The sequence below is a fragment of the Alternaria viburni genome, assembly GCF_023758015.1.
Source record: "Alternaria viburni strain BMP 2772 chromosome Unknown scaffold_1, whole genome shotgun sequence".
Classification (NCBI taxonomy): domain Eukaryota; kingdom Fungi; phylum Ascomycota; class Dothideomycetes; order Pleosporales; family Pleosporaceae; genus Alternaria; species Alternaria viburni.
In genome coordinates this window covers 607,496-628,175 of record NW_026055770.1, presented here as the reverse complement: position 1 = coordinate 628,175, position 20,680 = coordinate 607,496, and the positions used below count along the sequence as shown (strand labels likewise).

Sequence of the window (20,680 nt, the reverse complement as noted above, 5' to 3'; positions counted from 1 at the left end):
TAGTTGGGTTTAACCCCAGTTCACGGATCCTGTCACTTGCCTTGAGCTAATGCAGCCTCCCGAGCACTTTGCTTGGAGTATACGACGCACTGAGCTTTCAAAACGGCACTCGAGTTCGGTATATGATATCAGTATTTGATAGTTTCCTCACTTATGGATAAGCAGACTTTGGCCAGAGTGTAGGTATATGTGCTTGAGTTGGATAATTCCTCAGCATTAAGAAAGCTGGGTTGCATAACAATACCAGATGACTTCTTTTTCTACGGCCTCAAGATCGAGGATTTCTTGATCCAGACCATATGCATGCTTCACCAGTTTTGGACAAGATAATCACATCGACGATGAGATACGGACGCTTCAGACAGTCCGCCGCTTCCGCCAGAACTAGAACACGACTCTTTTAGCAACTCATTTGATCACATTATATGCATACATCAGGTGGATCATTTTGTCGTCAACGTTGCAGAAGTTTCAGCAAGTACTGCGACCCGGGTCTCGAGCCGAATTTCCTACTCCAGAAATGATCTCATTTCCCGGGCTGTCGTTGCCCTGGCTTAGCGAAAAGCAGGGCGAACGACTACGCCGTACCAAGAGCCGGGTCGCTTGACACAAGCAGCAAGCGCTGGAATAGCGCGGCAAGCCCGCGATGCGTTTAATCCGCTTATACCAGCTATTCAGCTGTCTTTAATGCTTTCGAGGGATTCGAAACGACCGCCGGTGCCATATTTCCGGCACCTAGTGCTACTCCCGTATGGCCTTTGTTGTCGCGATTACTAGATCCTGCACCTTAGGCGGGAGCGGATATAGACGTTCCCACATCGACTCCACCCCAGCGAGGGCCTTCGTGGTGGGTCCAGAGCCCTCAAAGCTTTGTCAACACTGCGTGCTGCGTTGATCCGGTGACTGACTCGTGGGAATTGGCTAACGGATACCTGCCCTATCAAGACTTTGAATTGCCAGAATAAGACACCTCGACCGTGTACGTGGAAAGGACATACGACTACAAGCTGCACAGCTCTCGGTGGAGCCGACAGCCTCATCCTTGCTCGTGCGATGATACGGTGAATACTGCGTCCATCGCGTCGGAACCTAGCCTGGCGAGTCAATGATGTTTTGCCGATGCGAAGGTTTGTAAAAATGACCTTCCCAGACATTGCCCCACAAGCCTTCTCGGATGATTAATAAGGAGTTTCGTTCGATTCCTACGAAAAGCATCTCGGCCTAAAGGAAACCGAGGCACAGTAGAAAAAATTTGATCCAAGATACATATATCGGTAACACGCGGTGATGGAGAAAAGAAGTGGTGCAAGTAAGAATGTGTAAGAAGACCAATCTTACGATGTTAAGACGACACGTCATCCACACAACTATCGATACACCATGGCACCATGACCGAATCAGGCCGTTGTGTCCGAGAGCCTACTTGAACAACTCTATCGCATCCAAAATCACGTTTGGGGCCAGGAATCCTTCTCCCGAACTCCCACTTGCACAGTTGATCTTGATGGTATTGCTCCCGCTGACCAACGTGCCAGCTGGTATGGCATAATTGTAGACTTCTCCAAACCCTCGGTAGGCGCCGCGAGTCAAGCCACGCGAATCGATTTTCGTTGGTGCCGCAGGGACGGCAGCATTAAAGCTGTTGACTGTCACCGAGGGACGGCAGCCGGCGAAAGAGAGCGTAGTACCGATGCGAAGGGTCGCTGCTGCAGTCGAGGTGCTCGAGAACTTGATCGTAAGGGGATTGGTGTCCTTGACTATGGCCATGGGAACACTGTCAAGAGTGCTGGAACCAACTGTATACGTCAAGGGCCCCCAAGATGCCATGCGCGAGTCTGTGGGGTGCATGCGCAGTTGCTTGTCTGCGTTTCGAAAGCCCTTTGGCTGACCATCCCACTCGCCAATGCGCCAAATGGAGGTCTTGGTTTCGGTGTCGGCGGCAATGTTGGCGGTAGTTGCTTTTCCAGCCGAGACTGTGACGCTAGTTGCCTTGACCTTGAATTCGCCTTGATATAAGACCTGCGCGTAATTTCCGGGCTTCATTGCTGGCGAAGTGAACTTGCCACTGCTATCGGCGTACGCCCAGTACTGGGCTCCATCGTTGTACCAATGCAATACCCGTTGGAAACTGGAGCCTACACCTGTCGCTGTGCCGGTGACTGTTCCCCTGGCGGATGGTGCCACGTAGCCCGTTATACCAAGGTCCTTGAAGAACGTTGTATCCATACTGGATCCACCTTCTGGTACACCAGAGCGACTGAACGCTAGAGCGTATGGTCCGTGTAGACCCTGGCGGAACGGCTCTGTTTGAACATGGCCACTGTTCATGTAGAAGGTCAATGATGTGTATTCTCCTCCGTTATTGGTGTTAATATCGCGGTGGAAGGGGCCACCAGAGGAGCCTTCATAAGAATATGAGTTCATAAGGAAGCAGGCGTGGACTGCATCGGCACCGTCTCGGTAGACGCAGTGCTGAGTTGTGTCAGTAAAAGCTCAATGAAGCGTGCTGACTATGGTACCCACCGTAGTGTCGTCAATGAAGCGCTCACTTGAGTAGAATTTACTCCTCGTCTGACCAGCGACCACGAAGACGTCTGACCCCTCAACAGTCGACGTCGAACCAACGGTCGTCGATACCACGCCGAATGGGTACTCAAGTGGCAGAGCACTACTCTTGAGGCGCGCGATGAATCGCAGTTCGCCAATGCTAGGCTCGGCAGTGGTGTATGTCGCCATATAAATCGTCGCTTCGCCAGCCTTAGCAACAAGGTAATGCGTCAAGGTACTAGTCGTGCAAGTAACTTTAACATATTGGCCTGTCGGACTCCGTTAGATTCTGTCGTCGAAGGATTGAGGATACAACGAACTGCTTATCGTCTCATACTTGACAGTTGCACTACCCAGTCCAGAAGAAATATGCGATCCCTTGGACGACGACTGCAACTCCTCTCCACGATATTTGATCGATGTAATGTCGCAGCTCTTCACGTTGACGGTAAAGACAAGGGCGTTCGTCGAACCAGCGTCCACAACAATGTTGTCACCGCTTTTAGTAGCGCCGAATGCCGCCAGGACCGAGGAAGAATATGTGGCCGCAGCCAACAATGCGCTCTTCAGTAACATGTCAAGAAACGTAGCTGACGAGAATATAGATGGGGTGAATCTGAAGTGACTTGTCCGGCTTCGATATTGAACTGCGGCTCTATCCCTTACCTATAGGCTTTTCTTCCATCCCAGCAGCAGGAGCTTACTACATTGCGCGAACACTCTCGGCGCCAAATGCACCGAAACATCAACGATTTCCACCCAGGACATCCACTAGCCAGATGCTTTCCACGACTGTTACCCAAGCGCAGCCACCTTTACAGTCATCTGACATCTTGCTTCACTAAGTTACGAAGTCAGGAGGGCGGGAGGAATGCTGATTACAGATAGTATTCGAGCTTAGGTACATGTACCTCGGTATGGAAGTGTTCGTTCATCCGGATCGAAAATTTCGTGCGGTGGTGTTGATCTAAGAGCTAAAAGTGCTGTGAGGGGGGAGTCCGGGGTAAGATGCGCCTTTAGTGGCGGAAGATCTTGGCCTGTGAGACAAGCACTATGGAACAACTTGGCGCAGCTGCGAGAAGTACCCTGCTAGCTACATTGTAAGAAACGTCAGAAATACCGGCTAGAAGCGTGGAAAAGAGGTTTCATGTTAAGACGGAAATGTTATAAGAGGAGAGTGTCGCAGCAAATTGCCCGCAAATTGGAAGGGCTAAGACTCTACTGGATAAGATTTGCGGAGAGCCTAGCCCCCACAGGAGACGAGGCACTCGGGAATAACAGAAAAGAAGGAAGAAGTATTACTAACTGCGATTCTGTCTGTCGAAAGCAGCCATACGAACCGGTCGATCCACCATCGCTCAATCATCACCGCCTGAGCACTCATTCCTATATAACGGGTCAACTTCCACTTGTCGGCACCAGAGCGCCCAGGGTCTGGTCAAAGTGCCTGATAGTGACTCCCAGGCATCATGGCATTCCCTGTCGCTCAGATACTTTAGATTGCCGCCCTCAACCTTCGCATGTCCCGACTTGATTTTGCCACCGGCTTCGACGTCGACCTTGCCCTCGAGTGCATAGCCCGTGTGCGCATTCAAAACCGTCATAGCGGTAGTCTGCGCCTTGGCTGCTTCCTTCGTATATATTGCTTGGTAGACAGCCTCCTCGATGCCATGCGCGACGGTTGTGAAGCCATGGCCTTGTAGCAGGACGACAGCGTGATCGGGTTCCATCTTTGGCTCTGCAGATGAACCACCGAGCTGCGAGGGTAGAGCGGAGCGTACTTTGGAGTAGATGAAGCCGGTCGAAGTGGCTGGTTTGAACGCAGCTGCAAGAGAGGCGCCGAGCGTGCTGTCGCGAACGAGCAGGTCGTGTTTCGAACCGGAGGGGTAGCTGCTCGAGGCATCCCAGACTGGCACATTGGTACCTGCAATGACATTGTCAGCAAGAAGCTAGACATGGTGACCTAGGATACATACCCAAGAAGCCAGCCATGTGTATTGTGTTCTTTAAAGGCACACCGCTAACGCAGTACGGCAGAACATCGCCAGCATGGCTATGCACCACACTGTTGATGGCCGGAAACCTCTTGTAAATCTCGCTGTGGATGTGTCGCTCTAGATAACCTGGTTTCGCGTCCTTCTCGACCGCTTCGGCGCCATCGACGTTGTATTCGACCAGATCGTCTTGCGAGCTGACCAACGCTGGCGGCATATTGCAAGGCATCCAGAACGTCACGGGATTGTCGGGCGACCGGACAGAGATATGGCCATAAGCATCGAAGATGCCTAAAGAGGTGGACGCGTGAAGTTAGTGTATGTTTCACGTGCACTCCAGACACCAGAACTTACCATTGTGGTCGAGGATGTGGCAGGCAGTGACTAGGCCCTTGAAAAGGTCCTCAAGACCGACCTTCTCCCGCTTTGGAAAGTATCCGGCAGACATATCGCAAAGGTGTAGATAGTGTGTACGGCATCGTGGAGGGCGGAACGCATATGTTGTGTAGTGGCACTGTTCTTGCTTCAAGCGCTCGATGACGTGCGGGCGCGCGTGTGGGGAACGACTGGCGGGGATGCACCGTTTCTTGGCAATGACCAGCCTCCGACCGTCCAGCCACACTCAGCATTCACAACATTGGTTATTCATCGCGCCTTAGCTACTAATCTCGAGATTCGCTGCCATAGATCGGATGAGATGCTCGAGGCTTGGAATTGGAAGGTCGAAACGGTCGTTGATCGATGTGCGCCAGGTCGCCGCCACCATATATCCCATGGCCGAGCTGACATAGCATCGTCCAAAGAGTGCTTGATATGACTCTTCGTCCAAATAAGGAGATATCCCAGAGGATAGCGATGTCTACCTTCTGCACTCCGAGCCGAGAAAGAAGAACCATGGCTACCAATACTCACGATGTCACTTGCCTGAAAGGATGGATCGAGGTGCACTTTCTCTACAACAGACTAGCTTACCCTTACTCACGTCCTTCATGAAGGAGCCATATACTCATGAGCCGCTTCCCTGTGACATGGGCATCACCTCTTTCCATATTCATTATACTTGGTTTCGCAACTCATGCAGTTCCTGCTGCTAACACGATCAACATTAACAACCCGACCTTTATCAATACCCTTCGCTCGCAAAATAACGGTTATCAACCCTTTCTAGGCCTACGACCAACATGCGCGAGACTGTAGCGTATCCGGGGGTTCGATTCTGGTTATACAAGTTGGAAGGCAAGCTCATCTGCACGCATCACATGCCGGACCAGCCACCACGGCAATTTACGGTATCGAAAGATGACTACGAGCAGGTAGAAGAGATGGAAGAAGGAGATCACCCACAGGAGATAGTAGACCTAGGAGGAAAGCGGAGGGTATTCTCAGCAAGCTTCGGGGAAGAGGTGTCCATCGTCCTGATGAACCTCCGAGGAACGCTGGACATGGAGTATTATTACGACAGCCGGGATTTTCAAAAAGTCATATTCAAGGGGTTTGGCCCTTGGCCGCCCGCAAATGCCATAACGCAACCAGTCATTCAAGACACTCAACATACGAACACGTCTGTTGGCGACAACGGAGCTGCTCTGATTTCAGATTCTCAAGGTCCGGCCCCGCCAAAAGTACCCAAAGAGGCACAAAAAACACAAAAGACACGAAAGACACAAAAGACATTGCCAGAAGCCCGAGGAGTCTCATCCAAGACACAAGTCGCTCCGCCAGATGAACAGCAGGACCTGCTAGATACGGAAGAATCGCCGACGGACACACCCGTAACTCCGCCAGACATAATCGAGTCCGTATCAGACTCACAAAAGCCTTTGCTAGACATAGACGCATTCGACGAGTCTTGGATCTATTACTTGAAAAAGAACTTCTCGTAACCGTCGCCTCGACGACAAACACAACCACTGAGAGCTGTCCCAGGCTCTGAGTCAGTCGGTCGTAGCGCAAGGATCAGAAGCTCGCGGAGACTTTGACCTGGTCAAGTAACTATCTACATTCGCGATACTCGGGGGGTACGAATTGAAGCCATTCTTGCCAATTGCGATTGATAGTGGAGACTACGATACATTCATTGTCTGCATGCTCGTCCAGTCTACCGAATGCCGGATCGCCCTCCCCTCCTACGAACTGATGTACAGTTCGTTTGTTTTGTGTACTGCCAATGTGTCTATGCGATATGCAAACGCCGTGTTTCACCACAAGCGCGCAAGATAGATAGTTCGATGTGCCGGAGGTGTCTGTCCAAAGATTGGGGGCTGCTGTTTCGTCCGTTTCCTTTTTTCCAAACCGGAACCCAAGGGAGTTCTCAGCCCGCGTCCTACGAATATCTTGAGTATCCATACCTCGAACGCCTGTTACGGTCGTTGTAGTACCCCCGCGGTGTTGTATTTCCTTAGCTTCCTGAGCCATTCTCGACTCTAATTCCACGCCTCCGTATGTGTCGACAGCAGATCCTGACCGCTACCCATGTTTGCCGCGGCTTCCTGGGTTCGCTGTTTGTATCATTGTATTCTCCTCATCAGCCCATGTCCACATCGCCGTCTGCCTCCCCCATGCCATCCACAAGATCGCTTTCGCCACTCTCGCCGCTTGTTTCCTCGCTATCGCTGTCTTCGTCCACAATCTTGCCTTCCACCTCACACTTTCGCGCAAAGCAGCTGCCACTCTTTTCGTCCTTGCCACCAACTCCTATCCCAATGTATAATCCTTTCTTCACCTCCTCGATAATCTTGTCAAGATCGACCGTACACTCGCCGTCGTTCTCGTAGATGATCTTCTTGGCTCGGCTGTTGGCTGCCGCTTTTGTGGAATGCACAGATGTGATGTGCGTGGTACCGACGTTGTTCTGAAAGCTATCGGCCGTGGGGTAGCAGGTATCGGTCACGATGTAGATTCTGTAGGGACCGGAGTGGGAGGAATTGACCATGTTGGCCATGGGTGGGTTGGGTTGTTCGATGCTTTGTTGGATGTAGGAATCGCCGTCGTGAACGTTGTTGTTGTTGTCGTTGTCGTACGACCGTTGAGTGGGTGTAGGTCCATCCTTGCTGCGCGCGCAGTTGGCACACATGTGGTTGCCATCGGCCATGTGGGCGCTGTGCGAGTCAGGCGCCATTGCAGACGACAAGACGCCTGGTAGCAAGATAGGAACGCGGCGCAACAATGATCGCAGTACACAAAAGACAAGGGAGTAAAATTCAAGCCGCGAAAAGAAAACAAAAACCAGAGGAGGAGACGAACAGTCTCTCCCCAGAAAGAAACGCAGACACCAAAATCGAGGGATGGAAAAGAGGGTTTCACGATGTCGTGAACATGGGAATCTGGCGCAAGTGAGAGGGGTATCTGGAAAAACGCGATGCGCGGCTAGACCGCATTGTTAATTTATAACCCTCACTGGTATGTCGTTTGTGTGTGAGTGTCTCGCTCCGCGGAGGCCAGTACGGCGAGGAGGAAGGCTTCTTTTTTAGCTCAACGCAAGTGGCGAACATTCCCACAAAGAGCGACATGAAGCTCGCGACACTTCCTCTGGTTTGCCACCAAGGCAAGCAGGGAAGAACTTGGGGGTCTTACGCGTATTACTGCCGAACCCTAGCCACAGCACTTCATGCCCAAAAGTCATGTTCCAGAAAATTCCTTTTTTTTTTCCAAAGGTGATCTGTCGGCGAATTAGTAGTCACAATGTCGTTGATCTGTGTCAAATAGGGTGTTGGTTCTGGTGGTCAGGCGGAGATCATGGACAGATTACATGACTTGTAGTAACTTTGCCCGAGCTGCTGCGTGACACATGCCCGACTTCGCCGCCGGGTGCAAGGAGTGGGGTTTCCTAACATTGCGAGGCCCGAAAAAAAGAAGAAGCTCCTGGCATGTGCAAGTAATACCTAGAAGCGATCGGCCACACGTTAGATCTAGAGCGTCCCCAGTTTGACCCTTGCTGCTAACGTATTCCAGCCACTGTGGTCCCCTGTGGTCCCTGGACTTGAGACTGCGGCAAAAACTTCCGATGACGAATCACAAGTCTTGGACATAATCCTAGTGCGATGGAGCATATTCCGGGATCAGATGCTAGTCTGTGAAGTTGCTCAAGGATACCCGCTCCCTGCATCTTGCACCGCGCCATCCGATCGCGGGAGAGCTGTCTAGCGGTTCATCCGGTAGATCGGATGAGATGAATTAGCCTGAGGCTGAGGGTCCTCGAGCCCGGGACGACAAGGCTTAGTCTGCAACTCATTGTCACTAGCTTATCGTGTCTTCGTTGCCGAGCCGCATGAGTTACTGCAAACTGACAAGGACCTGTGGAGGTCTAGTGCCTCGCACCAGCCTTGCAAGCCACTGTGTCCTAGGCGCAATGATTTCGACATTTTTCTCGTGCTTGCCAACGGTCTCTTGTCTTCCACACTCATACACAGTGGTCATGCTTGCCTTTATGCATATAGAACAACTGAGTTACGGAGACAAATACGACGTGAGATGTCAAATTTTCGCAAAACACATTATATGTAATCATACAAGATCCAAGGCAAATGCAATCGGCTTTCCATCTGCCGTTACGTGTGTTTGTCGTATAAGACCGAGCGCCACCAGCTCCGTACGCTGCTAAATGTATCCGTCCCTATGGTACAAAAGAGAGAAATGAGACCATGAAAATGCCATGGGAAGAAGGAAAAAGGATTTACTCATCCTTTTGCGTTGCAGATTGAGCCTCACTTGCTGGCTGAGCATCGTCCTGATGCTGCTCAATGCTCTTCTCCTTCTGCTGATCTTCCACGACCTCGACAGTAGGTGGTGCCTCGCTGGCTTCGGGAGCATTGGCCTGCTCTTGTGTCTCAGGGTTACGGCCTTCAGCGTCTGGGTGGGGAGGTGCGACACCGTTTTCTTCAGCGTCACCATGTGAGTCTACAAGGCCCTCGTAGATCTCGTGGCCTTCGCCATCGACGATACGGGTTCGGGTCTCGTAACGCGTCTTAAAGCTGACCTTGCCAGCAAGTGCGGATACCTCGTCATCGTTGAGGATACGACCGTTCTCGTCGCGGTACTCGATACGCTCTTCCTTGGATACAACAGGTAGATCCTTAGGGGCCTCCTGAGGTGGCGGGGAAACTACCGCTTGCTCAGACATCACGTTCTCTTCCTTCGCTTCTTTCGGTTGCTCTGGCTGTTCCTTGGGCTGTTCTTGCTTGACCTCAGGGACGACTTCTGGTGCGACTGGAGCCGGAGGAGCAGGTGCTGCCGATGAAGGCACGGCGATGGATGCTACAGGCTCAGAGTGCATGACGTTATATGCTTCGTACTACAACTTGTCAGCTGGAATTGGCCAGTCGTGATGCGAAGAGAACTTACAGAGTTTAGGAAGTTGTTGCAATCCCAGTCCCAAGTGTCGAACAGCTTAACACTCTTGCAAGCATCCTTGGTCCATGCGTTACCGTATGCTAGGGGAGAGTATACAGTGAAGACTGTGATAGCGACAGCGAGGAAACCGACAGCCGCTGCTTGGCCGATGGCAGGGTATTGCCTCAAACCAAAGACACTGAACCGGTAGCTCACGAAGTCAAAGATTTGGCAAAGTGCAAGGATGGCAAAGTACAGAGCGGGCAGGTAGTGGTGCAAGAACAGCTGGCGCGCCATCAGGTAGAATGGGAAGTAGTGGAAAGCCCAACCAAGAATGCTCATGCCAACTTCGTAGTCGAAACGTTTGAAGGTGACGTTATTGTAATCACGGTAGCCGCGCTGCCAACGGAGAATGGCGAAGCCTTTGATAGCGATGTAGAGAGCGATGAGCGCGCTCGAGCTCCACCAGATCACCGGGTTACCCAGAAGATAGATCTGACGGTTATGCTTGCCCCAGAAGTTGATACCGCGGCGTAGAATGGGCCACGATGGAGGGCGCGAATCCCAGGCGTGCGATTCAGTAAGGCCAGCGTTTGTCTTCCACATGACCTTCTGCAACTCCCAAAACTTGCCGAAGAATCCGGGGTTGCGGTAGTTGACCTTTTCGACCTCTCCGTCCACCATCAAGGGGTGAACATTGCCCTCAATGTACCAGATGCTGTTGGGCAATGTGCCTTGCCGAGCGCAAGTGACCTCTTGCTGCTCAAAACCCCAGTCAGGGAGCTTCACCTTGTGTGAGAATAGCGCACAACCAGTCATGACATGAACAAGTCTGAACTTGGTCTGGATAGTTCGGACGCGTTTCTTTGCCACGGCTCCATCGGACTTGCTCTTGACAATCTCAATGCGGAACAGATCGTTCGCATCACCCTCAAAGCCTTCATAACCGTAGGCAGAAACCTCGTTTTGCCAGTCGGCCTCGGTAACAGGAGCACGAACATCGTGCGAGTGGAGGCGTCTGTCGGTGGTGATATGGTAGAGGCGAATGACACCGCCATCTTCAATATAAGTAGGGCCAACGTTGTCCCAAGCTTTAGGGCTTGTGAGGTTTGGGCCAGTGTAGTCTTCAGGCATGATTGGCAGAGTTTGGTTTTCCATGATCCAAATGTTGTTCTCGTCCTTGTGGGGGTAGAGGGTAATCTGTTGCTGCTTGCTACCGGTGGGGTACATGTGGCTGTGGGAATGGAGATATCCGCCTTGAGTGTTCCAGTGGCGTAGAGAGACACGGCTTCCATAAGCGACGTCGGCGGGAACAGCTTGCATGCCCTTGGAGTTCAGTGTCGCCTGGAACTCAGAAGACATGAAGCCGTCACCCTCACCAGGGTTGACCAGGCAGATGAAGTGGATTCCGAACATGGCCATGTAGAACGAGACGGGAATGACGATCAAGCAAAACATGCGAGCGAAGAAGTGCTTGAACCACAGGCGTGGCGTGACGTTCTTGGTATCTCCGAGAAGAACCCAGAGTTGTACAAGTGTCAAGCTACCAACCCAGGCGATGGTGAAGAGGCCGACCCATTTGACACTGACTGTTGCGCCGAGTCCGACACCGGTAGCAGCCAACCAAAACCACCAAGATGGCTGGAAGGCCTTGGACGGTCCTTGTTCGTGCTGGTTCATGAAGCTTGTCCAGGCGAGTGCGGTGACGGCCGTGAAGATGATGAGCGGCGAGTCGAGGAGGATGAGGCGGGACTGGGTGACGAGCGCATTGTCTACAAGAAGTCAGCATGCATTACACCTCCCAAGAAGTGTCTCTTACCAAAGATGACAAGTCCAGCGCCCAGGGCCGCAGTGGTAGTACGGCAACCCGCAGCCTTGAGGGTGAGGAACATGGTCGGGATCGTCAACACTCCGCAGATAGCGGGCAGCATGCGCATGGTGACATATGGGACCTTGGGCTCCAGATAGTCTTTGCCGATGTCCTTGAAGTCGAAGTTTCCGTCAAATCCACCCAACCATCCTGCCAGTGTGATGAGGAGCTTCGCGAGCGGAGGGTGGACGTCCATGAAGAATCTGCCCTTGATGTATTTCGATGCGAATCCACCGAAGCTGGAATCAGTCAGCCAACATGTCTCCTGGTTCTGTTGTACAGTGACCACACTTACTGAACTTCATCGAAAACAACACTGGTAGGCTGTGAAATCCGGAAGAGTCGAACGCCGGCGGCAATGAAGGTCAAAACGGCCAGCAGTGACCAGTCCGAGCCAGGGAGGTTGAAGATATCATGGTCCTGCACTCCCTCGGAAGTGTAGCCTTGGACCTTCTGTTGCTGTGTGTTGGGCTGCTTGCGGCCATTCGGGGCTGGGGAGCGCGACTTGGAACGCGACTTGGATCTGCGAGACTTGGGCTTCTCGCCCAGGTAGGCGTTGGGTGCCGAGAGGCTCGCCATGACGGCGGGATGTGAAGATGTGTCGCGGCTCGATCAGCTGGCGAGTGGAGCGCTGTACCAAAAGGTGGGAACGTTGCGGAGTCCCAGAGTCTACGTTGAAGGCGCTCACGGCCTTGACGTTGTTGCAAAGAGAATTAAAGAGAGTTGGAAAAGAGTCCCATCAAAGTGAGGGGGAAAGAGATGGAGGTCTCTGTGGTATGCGCAATGGTTCAGGCTAGGGGGAGAGAGTCCCGCGAGGAGCAGTGGTTGCGTACCGATTAATCCTAGTTGCAAGCTGTTCCTTACGACGGCCCTTGCCGGACTGGGAAGCTGAAAATAGGTCCAGGTACATCGGGCTAGCATTCACTCCACCCAATTATCTACCAGTTTGGAGAAATCAGATTAGTCCTCCAGCGGCAGTGGTCTGACCTCCGACAGCCGTTTGCAAGCCGAGGCGTCTTGAGTATTACGCCGAGTGCTTCATTTTGAGAGCTGTGGCTTGGTTGTGGCGCAACTGTGGCTGGGGTCCGGCGCGGAACATCTTGTTGCCTACTCTGGAACTTTGCGATCTCCCGCATGTCGACGCCCAGTCGCAGCTACCAACAACCACGTCCACATTCACCCCACGCGATCTACGCGCAAGTCACTCGGAAGTAGGTAATCGCGACGGGAATCTGGTCACTGGCGTTTGAATTTCTCCCCCGTTCTTGCCCAGCGCAATCTGCGAGTACCTCACCTGCTTTTCGCGACTCATATACAGGACTGCCGACGACATCACTCGAAGCCGAGACGTACACCGACCACACGCGCCATGGCGAACTCCAACGGCAATGGCGTCGCCTCGGGATCTGTCGAGCTCGACGTGAAGCCGCCGTCGAACCTGGTCATCCCCCCGCCCAACGTGCGCGAAACGATTGCGAAGACGGCCGACTTCGTTGCCCGCCGAGGCGAATCACACTTCAACGGACTGAAGCAGCGTGTCACTACCGATCCTTCGGCCGCGAACAACCGCAACTTCGTCTTCGTCATGGAAGAGGATCCCTACAACGCCTACTTCCTGTGGTATCTCCAGCAACTGAAGGAGGGTCACGGACGGTCAGTTGGAAGTGCCAAGCAAGTCGTTGACAACAAGCCCAAGGGCCCCCCAGAACCGCCCAGATTCCGCTTCTCTGCGCGCATGCCAAACATCAGCGCAAAGGACTTGGAGGTGCTGAAGCTCACGGCTCTATACACGGCCCGCGTGGGTGAGAACTGGCTGAAGGATCTGCGCAACCGTGAGTCTGGCAACTTCCAGTTTGACTTTCTCCGACCAAACCACAGCTTCTTCCAGTTCTTCCGATCGCTTGTTGAGCAGTACAAGATCCTACTTGAGGAAGAGGCGACAGTCGAGGCGCGTATCCAGGAGCTACAACAGAACATCAAGAACCGGTTCCATGTGCTAGATCGTGCCAAGGGACGTGCGGAGTACGTCAAGTACGTGACCGCCCAAAAAGAGAAAGAGGAAAAGAAGGTCGAGGCTGAGAAGCAAGAGTATGCGACTGTGGACTGGCACGACTTCACTGTCATCGCGACTGTGCTCTTTGACGAGGCTGACGATGCAGCGGACCTGCCTCCACCGGCACAGCTGAACGATTTGCAGTCGCAGTCGCTCGAGCAAAAGGCAGCCGTCTCACTTTCGACAAGGCGTCTCGAGGAGGCCATGCCCGACGAGATGACTTACTACAACGTCACACAGCAGCAGGTACCCCCATCTCAGATGCCGCCAAACTACGCTCCCGCAGCGCCGCCCGTGCAGCCACCGTACGGTGTGCCGTCATACGCGCCTCCGCCTATGCCCGACTACCGAACGCCGGCACAGATATCGCGCGAGGAAGAGCAAGCTCGGCTGGCAAGGGAGCGCCAAGCGGAGAGCGAGCAGCGCGCACGCGCTCAGGCTGCTGCCAGAGGAGCACCTGGTCGCATTGTCACAGACTACGTTCCCCGTGCTGCCGCAAAGAAGGCAAACGTTCAAATGGCCGTGTGCCCTAACTGCAAGCAGCAAGTCCCCGCGAACGAGATGGATGAGCACATCAGAAGTAAGCTAACCCCATTTCTGTCCCTCACAAGATCATCGCTGACACTGTATACTAGTCGAACTGCTTGATCCGCGCTGGAAAGAACAGCGCGACAAGGCCGAAGCCCGATACTCTACAACCATCAACACCGCCGACGTCGCGAACAACCTCAAGCGCTTTGCCAGTCAACGTGAGGATATATACGATGGCGCTACTGGATTGCCGATATCTGCAGAGGAAGAAGCTCGGAGGAAGAAGGCTGCACTGTCGTACGATGGTCAGCTTGATCCTGCCAAAAATGGTGCTCGTGTAGAGCAGATGCGGGACGTGAACGTCCAGGAGCAACTCCGCAAGATCCAAGAGAAGCACCGCCAAAAGTAGGGTTGCGAGTAGGTCTTGCTTTTTTCTCCAGACATCACACAGTCGCTTGAGATGACGATGGCTTTATTTGCATTGGGAGGCGTTTATGCGAAGTCACTTGGGTATACCACTTTCATGGAGACCCGGAGCCGCAAGGCTTCCATTGATTCCAGTAGTTCTGGGACACTAGTTACTTGTAAAATATTAGTACGTCGGGCATAATGAAAAATGTGCGTTCAGCGCTCAATCTCCTGTTCGATGCAGACTATTGTGGCGATGCAACGTGGGGTAGGCTGCGGCAATGTGTATGCTCGGACTTTCGTAGCTTTCCTCCGACCTGCCCAAGACCTATGACCTAACCAGCGACTTTTATTCCCAAGTGCACCGCTAACCTCCACGTTCCTCTGTACAACCCACGACCATGTCATTAGCACAGGCAACGAAAGGCGACATGGCCTACCAAGTGCGCTCACTCGTACGTATCCTCCTTGCGGTTTTCCAGGACATCCGTTGCAGCCTACACTCATGGTGTCGCCGCCCTAGTGTCGCAACCCACACACCTACTCTGTAACTCTGCGTTTGAGATGCACAGGCTTTCAGCGCGCTTATTTCTCATGGACCATGGAAGAACACTGGCTGACCTACGCACGTAGTACCGCTCCCTGCTGCGTCAAAGCGGGCAATTCGCCGCCTACAATTTCCGCGAGTATGCCAAACGGAGAACGCGCGATGCGTTCCGAGACAGCAAGAACATAACCGAGGAGCGGACAATACAGGAGTTGGTGCAGAAGGGCTTGAATGAATTGCAGATGCTAAAGGTGAGATATATACCCTGTGGTTCGGCAATGGAAGTGGAGGTTCGCAGCGCGTGGCAGAGAAGTGGTAGAGGCGGACGAGCCGCTATCTTGAGAGCCATCGGGCGACGTATGCGCTTGGGCGTGCCGCTGCAAGAAGCTCGGAAGATGAAGTCGAGGTTGGATGGACAGGACTGAATGCTGACTCATTCCACAGAGGCAAACGGTGATAAGCCAATTCTACCAGATCGACCGATTGGTCGTCGAAGGTGGAAGAGAGGGCAAGCAAAAAGGGGACAGAAGTGACATTGTCAGGGTAAAGGACCAGGGCTGGGATTGAGTGCCTCGCTCAAGAGAGCGGGTATGGACGACGAGACGAAATGATCGTAAAACTATGGCGTACATTGCATGGGGAGGAGAGAGCCTGTACGACAGCAGAGGAGCTGCGTCTACCTCAACGGCGATGACACGTTGAGAATGATGTACTGTATTATATTGGGCCTGCTCAACTCTTTAAAATGGAGTTCAGACTGAAAAAAGGTCAACCTGTTGCACGTATCGGCAATACCCATGACTGTAAGAGATCTCTGAATAGTCTCCAATGCCTGAAAGCATATAATCACCATCGATGATAGTTGGTCCGATATGGATGAATTGGTCTGGCGAGGCTCAAGCCTACGGTATTTCCAATCACGCGTGGCTGCATTCACGATTCCGTTGATGCTTTTCTTCCTGCGTGGCATCGTTTGAAATACGGAAGTTGTAAGTGGCTCCCTACGGCGCTCCCTCGCAGAACCAGCGAATGGCGACCAGAATTGGTTTTGGTCAAGTAGTAGAGTGTCGTGTGATTGAAATTACGATGCATCTGGTACGACGATCGATACAAGAAGACCAAAGAGGAGGCCTGTTACTTGCGTTTCAAGCCATAGGCCGGTGCTCAGCCCCGGAGTCGCGAACGCACTCGAAGGGGTATAGCGGCGCACGGTTGCGCCTGCCATCTGCAAAGCGACGCGCCTCCCCTTCACGCATCGCGACTTCCCGTTGCATTGCGCCGACATCAATACCCACTTTCACCGCCTGCCCTAAAGCCCATCGAGGGCATCGCATGTTACTATGGCTCCGGTACGTCATCCCATCTCCTTGTTCGAGCATGCGTCCTTGAGCTGCGTCTGCGACATCAATTCCCAGCCTCTGCACGCGCGCGACGCAACACCGCTATCTCTATCACGTGCATCGCATTTTTGATATTCCATCGACTATCATCGACGCGCCATTATCTCTTGGAAGACCGAGCGATAAGAGAGTAGTCTCTAGATCTGCTTGCTTTAACGAGTGGTGATGAGGAGCTCTTTAGTACCTGCACCTCCCGCGCAACGATGCAGCCATGGCATCGCATCTTGTCCGGACAGCGTCCAAACGTGCACACATCTCTTCTAGACTCAAGCTGACATGATTTAACTAGTTTCGGAACAGGGATCGGTCCAACAGGTCAGGACGCGGCCAGATAGAGCACAATGTACTGGAAGGATTGCCCATTAGTCAGTATCGGGAAGCCGAAATCACGATTGAACCAAACTCGGCCGACAACAAACCTTTGGACAAGGATGCTTGGCCCGAGCTGCCCATGCCTCGAGATTCTCACATGTTGCCTGAGCATTCTCAGCAATTGCTGCGAGCAGCACGCTCCGGGAAGTTGTACAAACCACCGGCTCCTCCAGAAGACGACAACGAGATGAAAGATGAGGAAGAAGAGACTAAAGAGATCCGTACCGGCTTCACTATCAAGAAGTACGTCAAAGTTGCACGGCATCTAGAAGTTTCGGAACCAGAGTATCTCGCGAAGAGAAGGAAAGGTCTCCCATCACCATACGTGAATGGTCAGGTTGCGCAACCTGCGTTGCGGGAAACCAAGGTGAAAAAACTTGATGCAGATGGCAACGTGGCTGTTTACAAAGTACTTGTACCAGAAGGACAGGCTGTGGAAGGCGAAGTCCAGCCTGAAGATGCTGCAATTGAAGTTGCGCCAGCTACTGCTGCACCAGGAACAATTGTCGAGGGAGTCGGTGTTGTGAATGCAGAAGGTGTCGTCGTAGCTAACGACATCCTACAACAAACGCCACCTCGGCGGAGGCCGCCACCTCCAAAGAAGAAGGTCAAGCGTGGAGGCCCAGGCAGAGGCAAGAAGAAGGTCGTCTTTGTTGAAGGAGCAGAGCAAGGGACGCCAGCATCAACTGCCGGCGGTGATATGCTGGGTGTACCCGGCGTCAAACAGGAGGACGGATCGGTAGCTCCGTCAGATGGAGGCGATACACCAATGGCAGACGCCGGTGGCGAGGAAGAAGAGGGGTCTGGCGAAGAGGGCTCGGAAGATGAAGATCAAGACATGGAGCATACCTCCAATCCAGCGACCCCTCAGGCGTCCTCTGTAGTCCCATCCAGTGCTCCAGCGACCGAAGCTCCCAACTTTGCGGACGCTACATTGACAGAGAGCACCGCACTAGCAAGCCATCCGCCGCCGGCTTCCAACGAGCACTCTCAAGATACCGCAACGATCGAGAGGACCGCAATCGAGACCGCTCCAATCGACACATCGCTGCAGACGCCGAAACGTGACCAGTCCAGCTCACCTGATCTGCCGCTTTCCGCCGTCTCCCATAGTCGCCAGAATTCCATGAACCAGATCTCGACTTCTACTACTACCACAGAAGCCATCGTTCCCGAGGAGGCCCCAAGCGAGGTTCCAGTTCCAGCTCCGTCAGTGGAAGTGGAAGTGGACTCCGCACCAGCGCCTGTGGTCATCCCAGAGCCTCAGCCTCAGCCTGAGCCTGTAGTTGAGGCCGAATCCAAACTTGAGGCTGAACCTGTGCAACCTCAATCGGCTGCTCCTTCTGCACCAACTTCGGAACCAGACCTCATGGGAAGTCTGGAGAGACAGCTTGAGGAACACGACAAGGACATGGCAGAGTCATAGAATGGCCAAGCCCAATCCTCTCTTCCTTTACGAGCGTGTTTCACATGCTGTATATTGGAAGGGACGAATCGCGCACCTTTTGAGGCAGCCGTCGGTCATTGTCGCCACATGCGAGGAGTTTGAGATGCACGCATTCTGGGTTTAGAAGAAGGATTTCGTTTGGCGTTGTGCACATCATTGTATTATTATCAACGAACGTATCACTTTCCAGCTTACTTACATCAATACACGCACTTTTCAGCCACGACCCCTCTTATCGGACTTGTACTGTCTTGCGCTGCCGCCGGCGGTATCGGCGTCGGATTCAATTACGCTACCCCACAATCCAACGCACGCTCATACGTCATTCTCGACTTTCCCCGTCGGGAACCGCTTTGTCAGAACAACACTAATCCAGCACGGGTATCACGACGGGACATGCTAACGCGACAAAGGCAGGTCGTTTACCGAGTTATCTACCGCAAGACTGGACGTATATATCAGCGACCAACTACAGATCATTCGCAATTCAGCCATCCATTCTTATAAACGTCGTAAGAGCATTGACGCAGAACATGCCTTCCATAAGTGAGATTGTCAAGGCACATCAGCCAGACTTGGCTTCATATGAAGAGCTCTGTGAGTGATCATGGCAACTGATCAATTTCATCGCTAATCAAGTCGTAGACAAGTGGTTCCACACGCACCCGGAGCTGTCCTTTCAGGAAGCCAAAACAGCGGAAGCGATTGTCAAACATCTCGAGACCTTCAAAGCTTTCACAATTCATTCTTCCATCGGCGGTCACGGCGTCGCTGCCACATTTTCCAATGGCCCCGGAAAGACGCTTCTCTTACGTGCTGACATTGACGCGCTACCCGTGGAAGAGAAGACAGGCCTGAACTATGCCAGTACAGCGCGTATGAAGGATGTGGACGATGTTGAGAAGCCCGTGATGCATGCCTGTGGCCATGATATGCATATTACCGCGCTGCTTGCGGCGGCGGAAACTCTGGTCAAATGTAAAGAGGCATGGAGCGGGGAGTTGATCTTGGTGTTCCAGCCAGCGGAAGAAAGAGCAGGTGGCGCGCAGAACATGGTGGATGATGGTCTGTACAACAAAGTCAAAGAGCCGGACGTTGTGGTGGGCGCACATGTCATGCCAGAAAGAGCTGGTGTTATTGGTACGAAGCATGGTTTAATCGCCAGCTCAGCTGATCGATTCCAGTAAATCCGCCCTTCTTCTTGACTCCTCATTCAAACTAACCGCTATAGACTCCGCATTGAAGGTCGACAAGCCCACGCATCTACTCCCCATCGCGGCATCGACCCCATCCTACAAGCCGCATCCACAATAATGCGTCTCCAATCCATCGTCGCGCGAGAAGTAGACCCCCTAGACTTCGCCGTGGTAACAGTCTCCGCCTTCCACGCAGGCGACGCCGAAAACATCATCCCCTCGGAGGCCAACCTGAAGATCGACGTCCGCGCAGCTCTACCCCAAACCCGCGAACGCGTCCTCGCCAGCGTAAAACGTATCATCGCCGCCGAGGCCGAAGCATCCAACAACCCAAACACTCCTACCCTGACACCAACAACGCAGTTCCCCTTGCTCTTCAACGACGCCGACGTTACCAACGCGCTTGAACAGTCCTTCTCCGCGCACTTCCAGCCTGGAAAGCATTCGTATCAATCGGACATTGCGCGTCTACAGGGCTCGGAAGACTTTGGTATCCTCGCTACCGCGATTGGCAAGCCGAGTTGCTTTTTCCTGTATGGAGGAACGGATCCTGCGGTTTGGGATAAGGCGGAGAAGGAGGGGAGGCTGAGTGAGGATGTTCCTGGGAATCATAGTCCCTTCTTTGCGCCGGTTGTGCAGCCTACGTTGACGGTGGGCATGGAGGGGTATGTTGTTGCTGCTTTGACTTTCTTGAAGAAGGGCGAGTAGTTAGTTTTCTGATTCTCGAATGTGTCGTGCTATGAGGTTTTGTCTGCTGCAGGTATGCGGCGTGGTACAACCTTTGGCTGCTGATGAAGATTGCTGCCTATACCCCGCATCCACTCGCTTCCTCTACATCTAGGCGTGGTGAAGGCTACGTTCATCCACAATGTGAGACACAACCCCCAAATCATCTTTTTCGAACTTGAAAACGCTTGCGGAATTGATCGCGGAATTACTTTGGCACGTGCGCCGGGTCAGCTCATCGTGTAAGTAGGCACCGGGGCG

General features: G+C 53.0%; 9 protein-coding genes across 9 annotated transcripts; 5 read left to right on the top strand and 4 right to left on the bottom strand.

The window, feature by feature from the left end:
- Window positions 1-1,419: 1,419 nt before the first annotated feature.
- ASD1 (aspartate-semialdehyde dehydrogenase-like protein) lies at window positions 1,420-3,123 on the bottom strand (the record flags this gene model as incomplete). Its single annotated transcript, XM_049349145.1, has 3 exons — window positions 1,420-2,472; window positions 2,524-2,816; window positions 2,868-3,123. 3 exons carry the CDS (start codon window positions 3,121-3,123, stop codon window positions 1,420-1,422), a joined length of 1,602 nt encoding a protein of 533 aa, XP_049215932.1.
- A 782-nt stretch (window positions 3,124-3,905) lies between these two features.
- On the bottom strand, window positions 3,906-4,989 carry J4E79_000227 (uncharacterized protein; the record flags this gene model as incomplete). The annotated part of the gene is made up of 3 exons (XM_049349144.1): window positions 3,906-4,471; window positions 4,524-4,832; window positions 4,896-4,989. 3 exons carry the CDS (start codon window positions 4,987-4,989, stop codon window positions 3,906-3,908), a joined length of 969 nt encoding a protein of 322 aa, XP_049215931.1.
- Window positions 4,990-5,722: 733 nt separating this feature from the next.
- On the top strand, window positions 5,723-6,424 carry J4E79_000226 (uncharacterized protein; the record flags this gene model as incomplete). Its single annotated transcript, XM_049349143.1, has 2 exons — window positions 5,723-5,830; window positions 5,855-6,424. 2 exons carry the CDS (start codon window positions 5,723-5,725, stop codon window positions 6,422-6,424), a joined length of 678 nt encoding a protein of 225 aa, XP_049215930.1.
- A 641-nt stretch (window positions 6,425-7,065) lies between these two features.
- On the bottom strand, window positions 7,066-7,632 carry J4E79_000225 (uncharacterized protein; the record flags this gene model as incomplete). The annotated part of the gene is made up of 1 exon (XM_049349142.1): window positions 7,066-7,632. The coding sequence occupies one exon, from the start codon at window positions 7,630-7,632 to the stop codon at window positions 7,066-7,068; it is 567 nt and encodes a 188-aa protein (XP_049215929.1).
- Window positions 7,633-9,213: 1,581 nt separating this feature from the next.
- J4E79_000224 (uncharacterized protein) lies at window positions 9,214-12,318 on the bottom strand (the record flags this gene model as incomplete). The annotated part of the gene is made up of 4 exons (XM_049349141.1): window positions 9,214-9,831; window positions 9,882-11,641; window positions 11,689-11,978; window positions 12,035-12,318. The coding sequence occupies 4 exons, from the start codon at window positions 12,316-12,318 to the stop codon at window positions 9,214-9,216; spliced, it is 2,952 nt and encodes a 983-aa protein (XP_049215928.1).
- A 790-nt stretch (window positions 12,319-13,108) lies between these two features.
- J4E79_000223 (uncharacterized protein) lies at window positions 13,109-14,732 on the top strand (the record flags this gene model as incomplete). Its single annotated transcript, XM_049349140.1, has 2 exons — window positions 13,109-14,372; window positions 14,428-14,732. The coding sequence occupies 2 exons, from the start codon at window positions 13,109-13,111 to the stop codon at window positions 14,730-14,732; spliced, it is 1,569 nt and encodes a 522-aa protein (XP_049215927.1).
- A 400-nt stretch (window positions 14,733-15,132) lies between these two features.
- J4E79_000222 (uncharacterized protein) lies at window positions 15,133-15,845 on the top strand (the record flags this gene model as incomplete). The annotated part of the gene is made up of 3 exons (XM_049349139.1): window positions 15,133-15,186; window positions 15,365-15,529; window positions 15,723-15,845. 3 exons carry the CDS (start codon window positions 15,133-15,135, stop codon window positions 15,843-15,845), a joined length of 342 nt encoding a protein of 113 aa, XP_049215926.1.
- A 1,302-nt stretch (window positions 15,846-17,147) lies between these two features.
- J4E79_000221 (uncharacterized protein) lies at window positions 17,148-18,476 on the top strand (the record flags this gene model as incomplete). The annotated part of the gene is made up of 1 exon (XM_049349138.1): window positions 17,148-18,476. The coding sequence occupies one exon, from the start codon at window positions 17,148-17,150 to the stop codon at window positions 18,474-18,476; it is 1,329 nt and encodes a 442-aa protein (XP_049215925.1).
- Window positions 18,477-19,030: 554 nt separating this feature from the next.
- On the top strand, window positions 19,031-20,401 carry J4E79_000220 (uncharacterized protein; the record flags this gene model as incomplete). Its single annotated transcript, XM_049349137.1, has 3 exons — window positions 19,031-19,094; window positions 19,143-19,680; window positions 19,729-20,401. 3 exons carry the CDS (start codon window positions 19,031-19,033, stop codon window positions 20,399-20,401), a joined length of 1,275 nt encoding a protein of 424 aa, XP_049215924.1.
- Window positions 20,402-20,680: the final 279 nt, after the last annotated feature.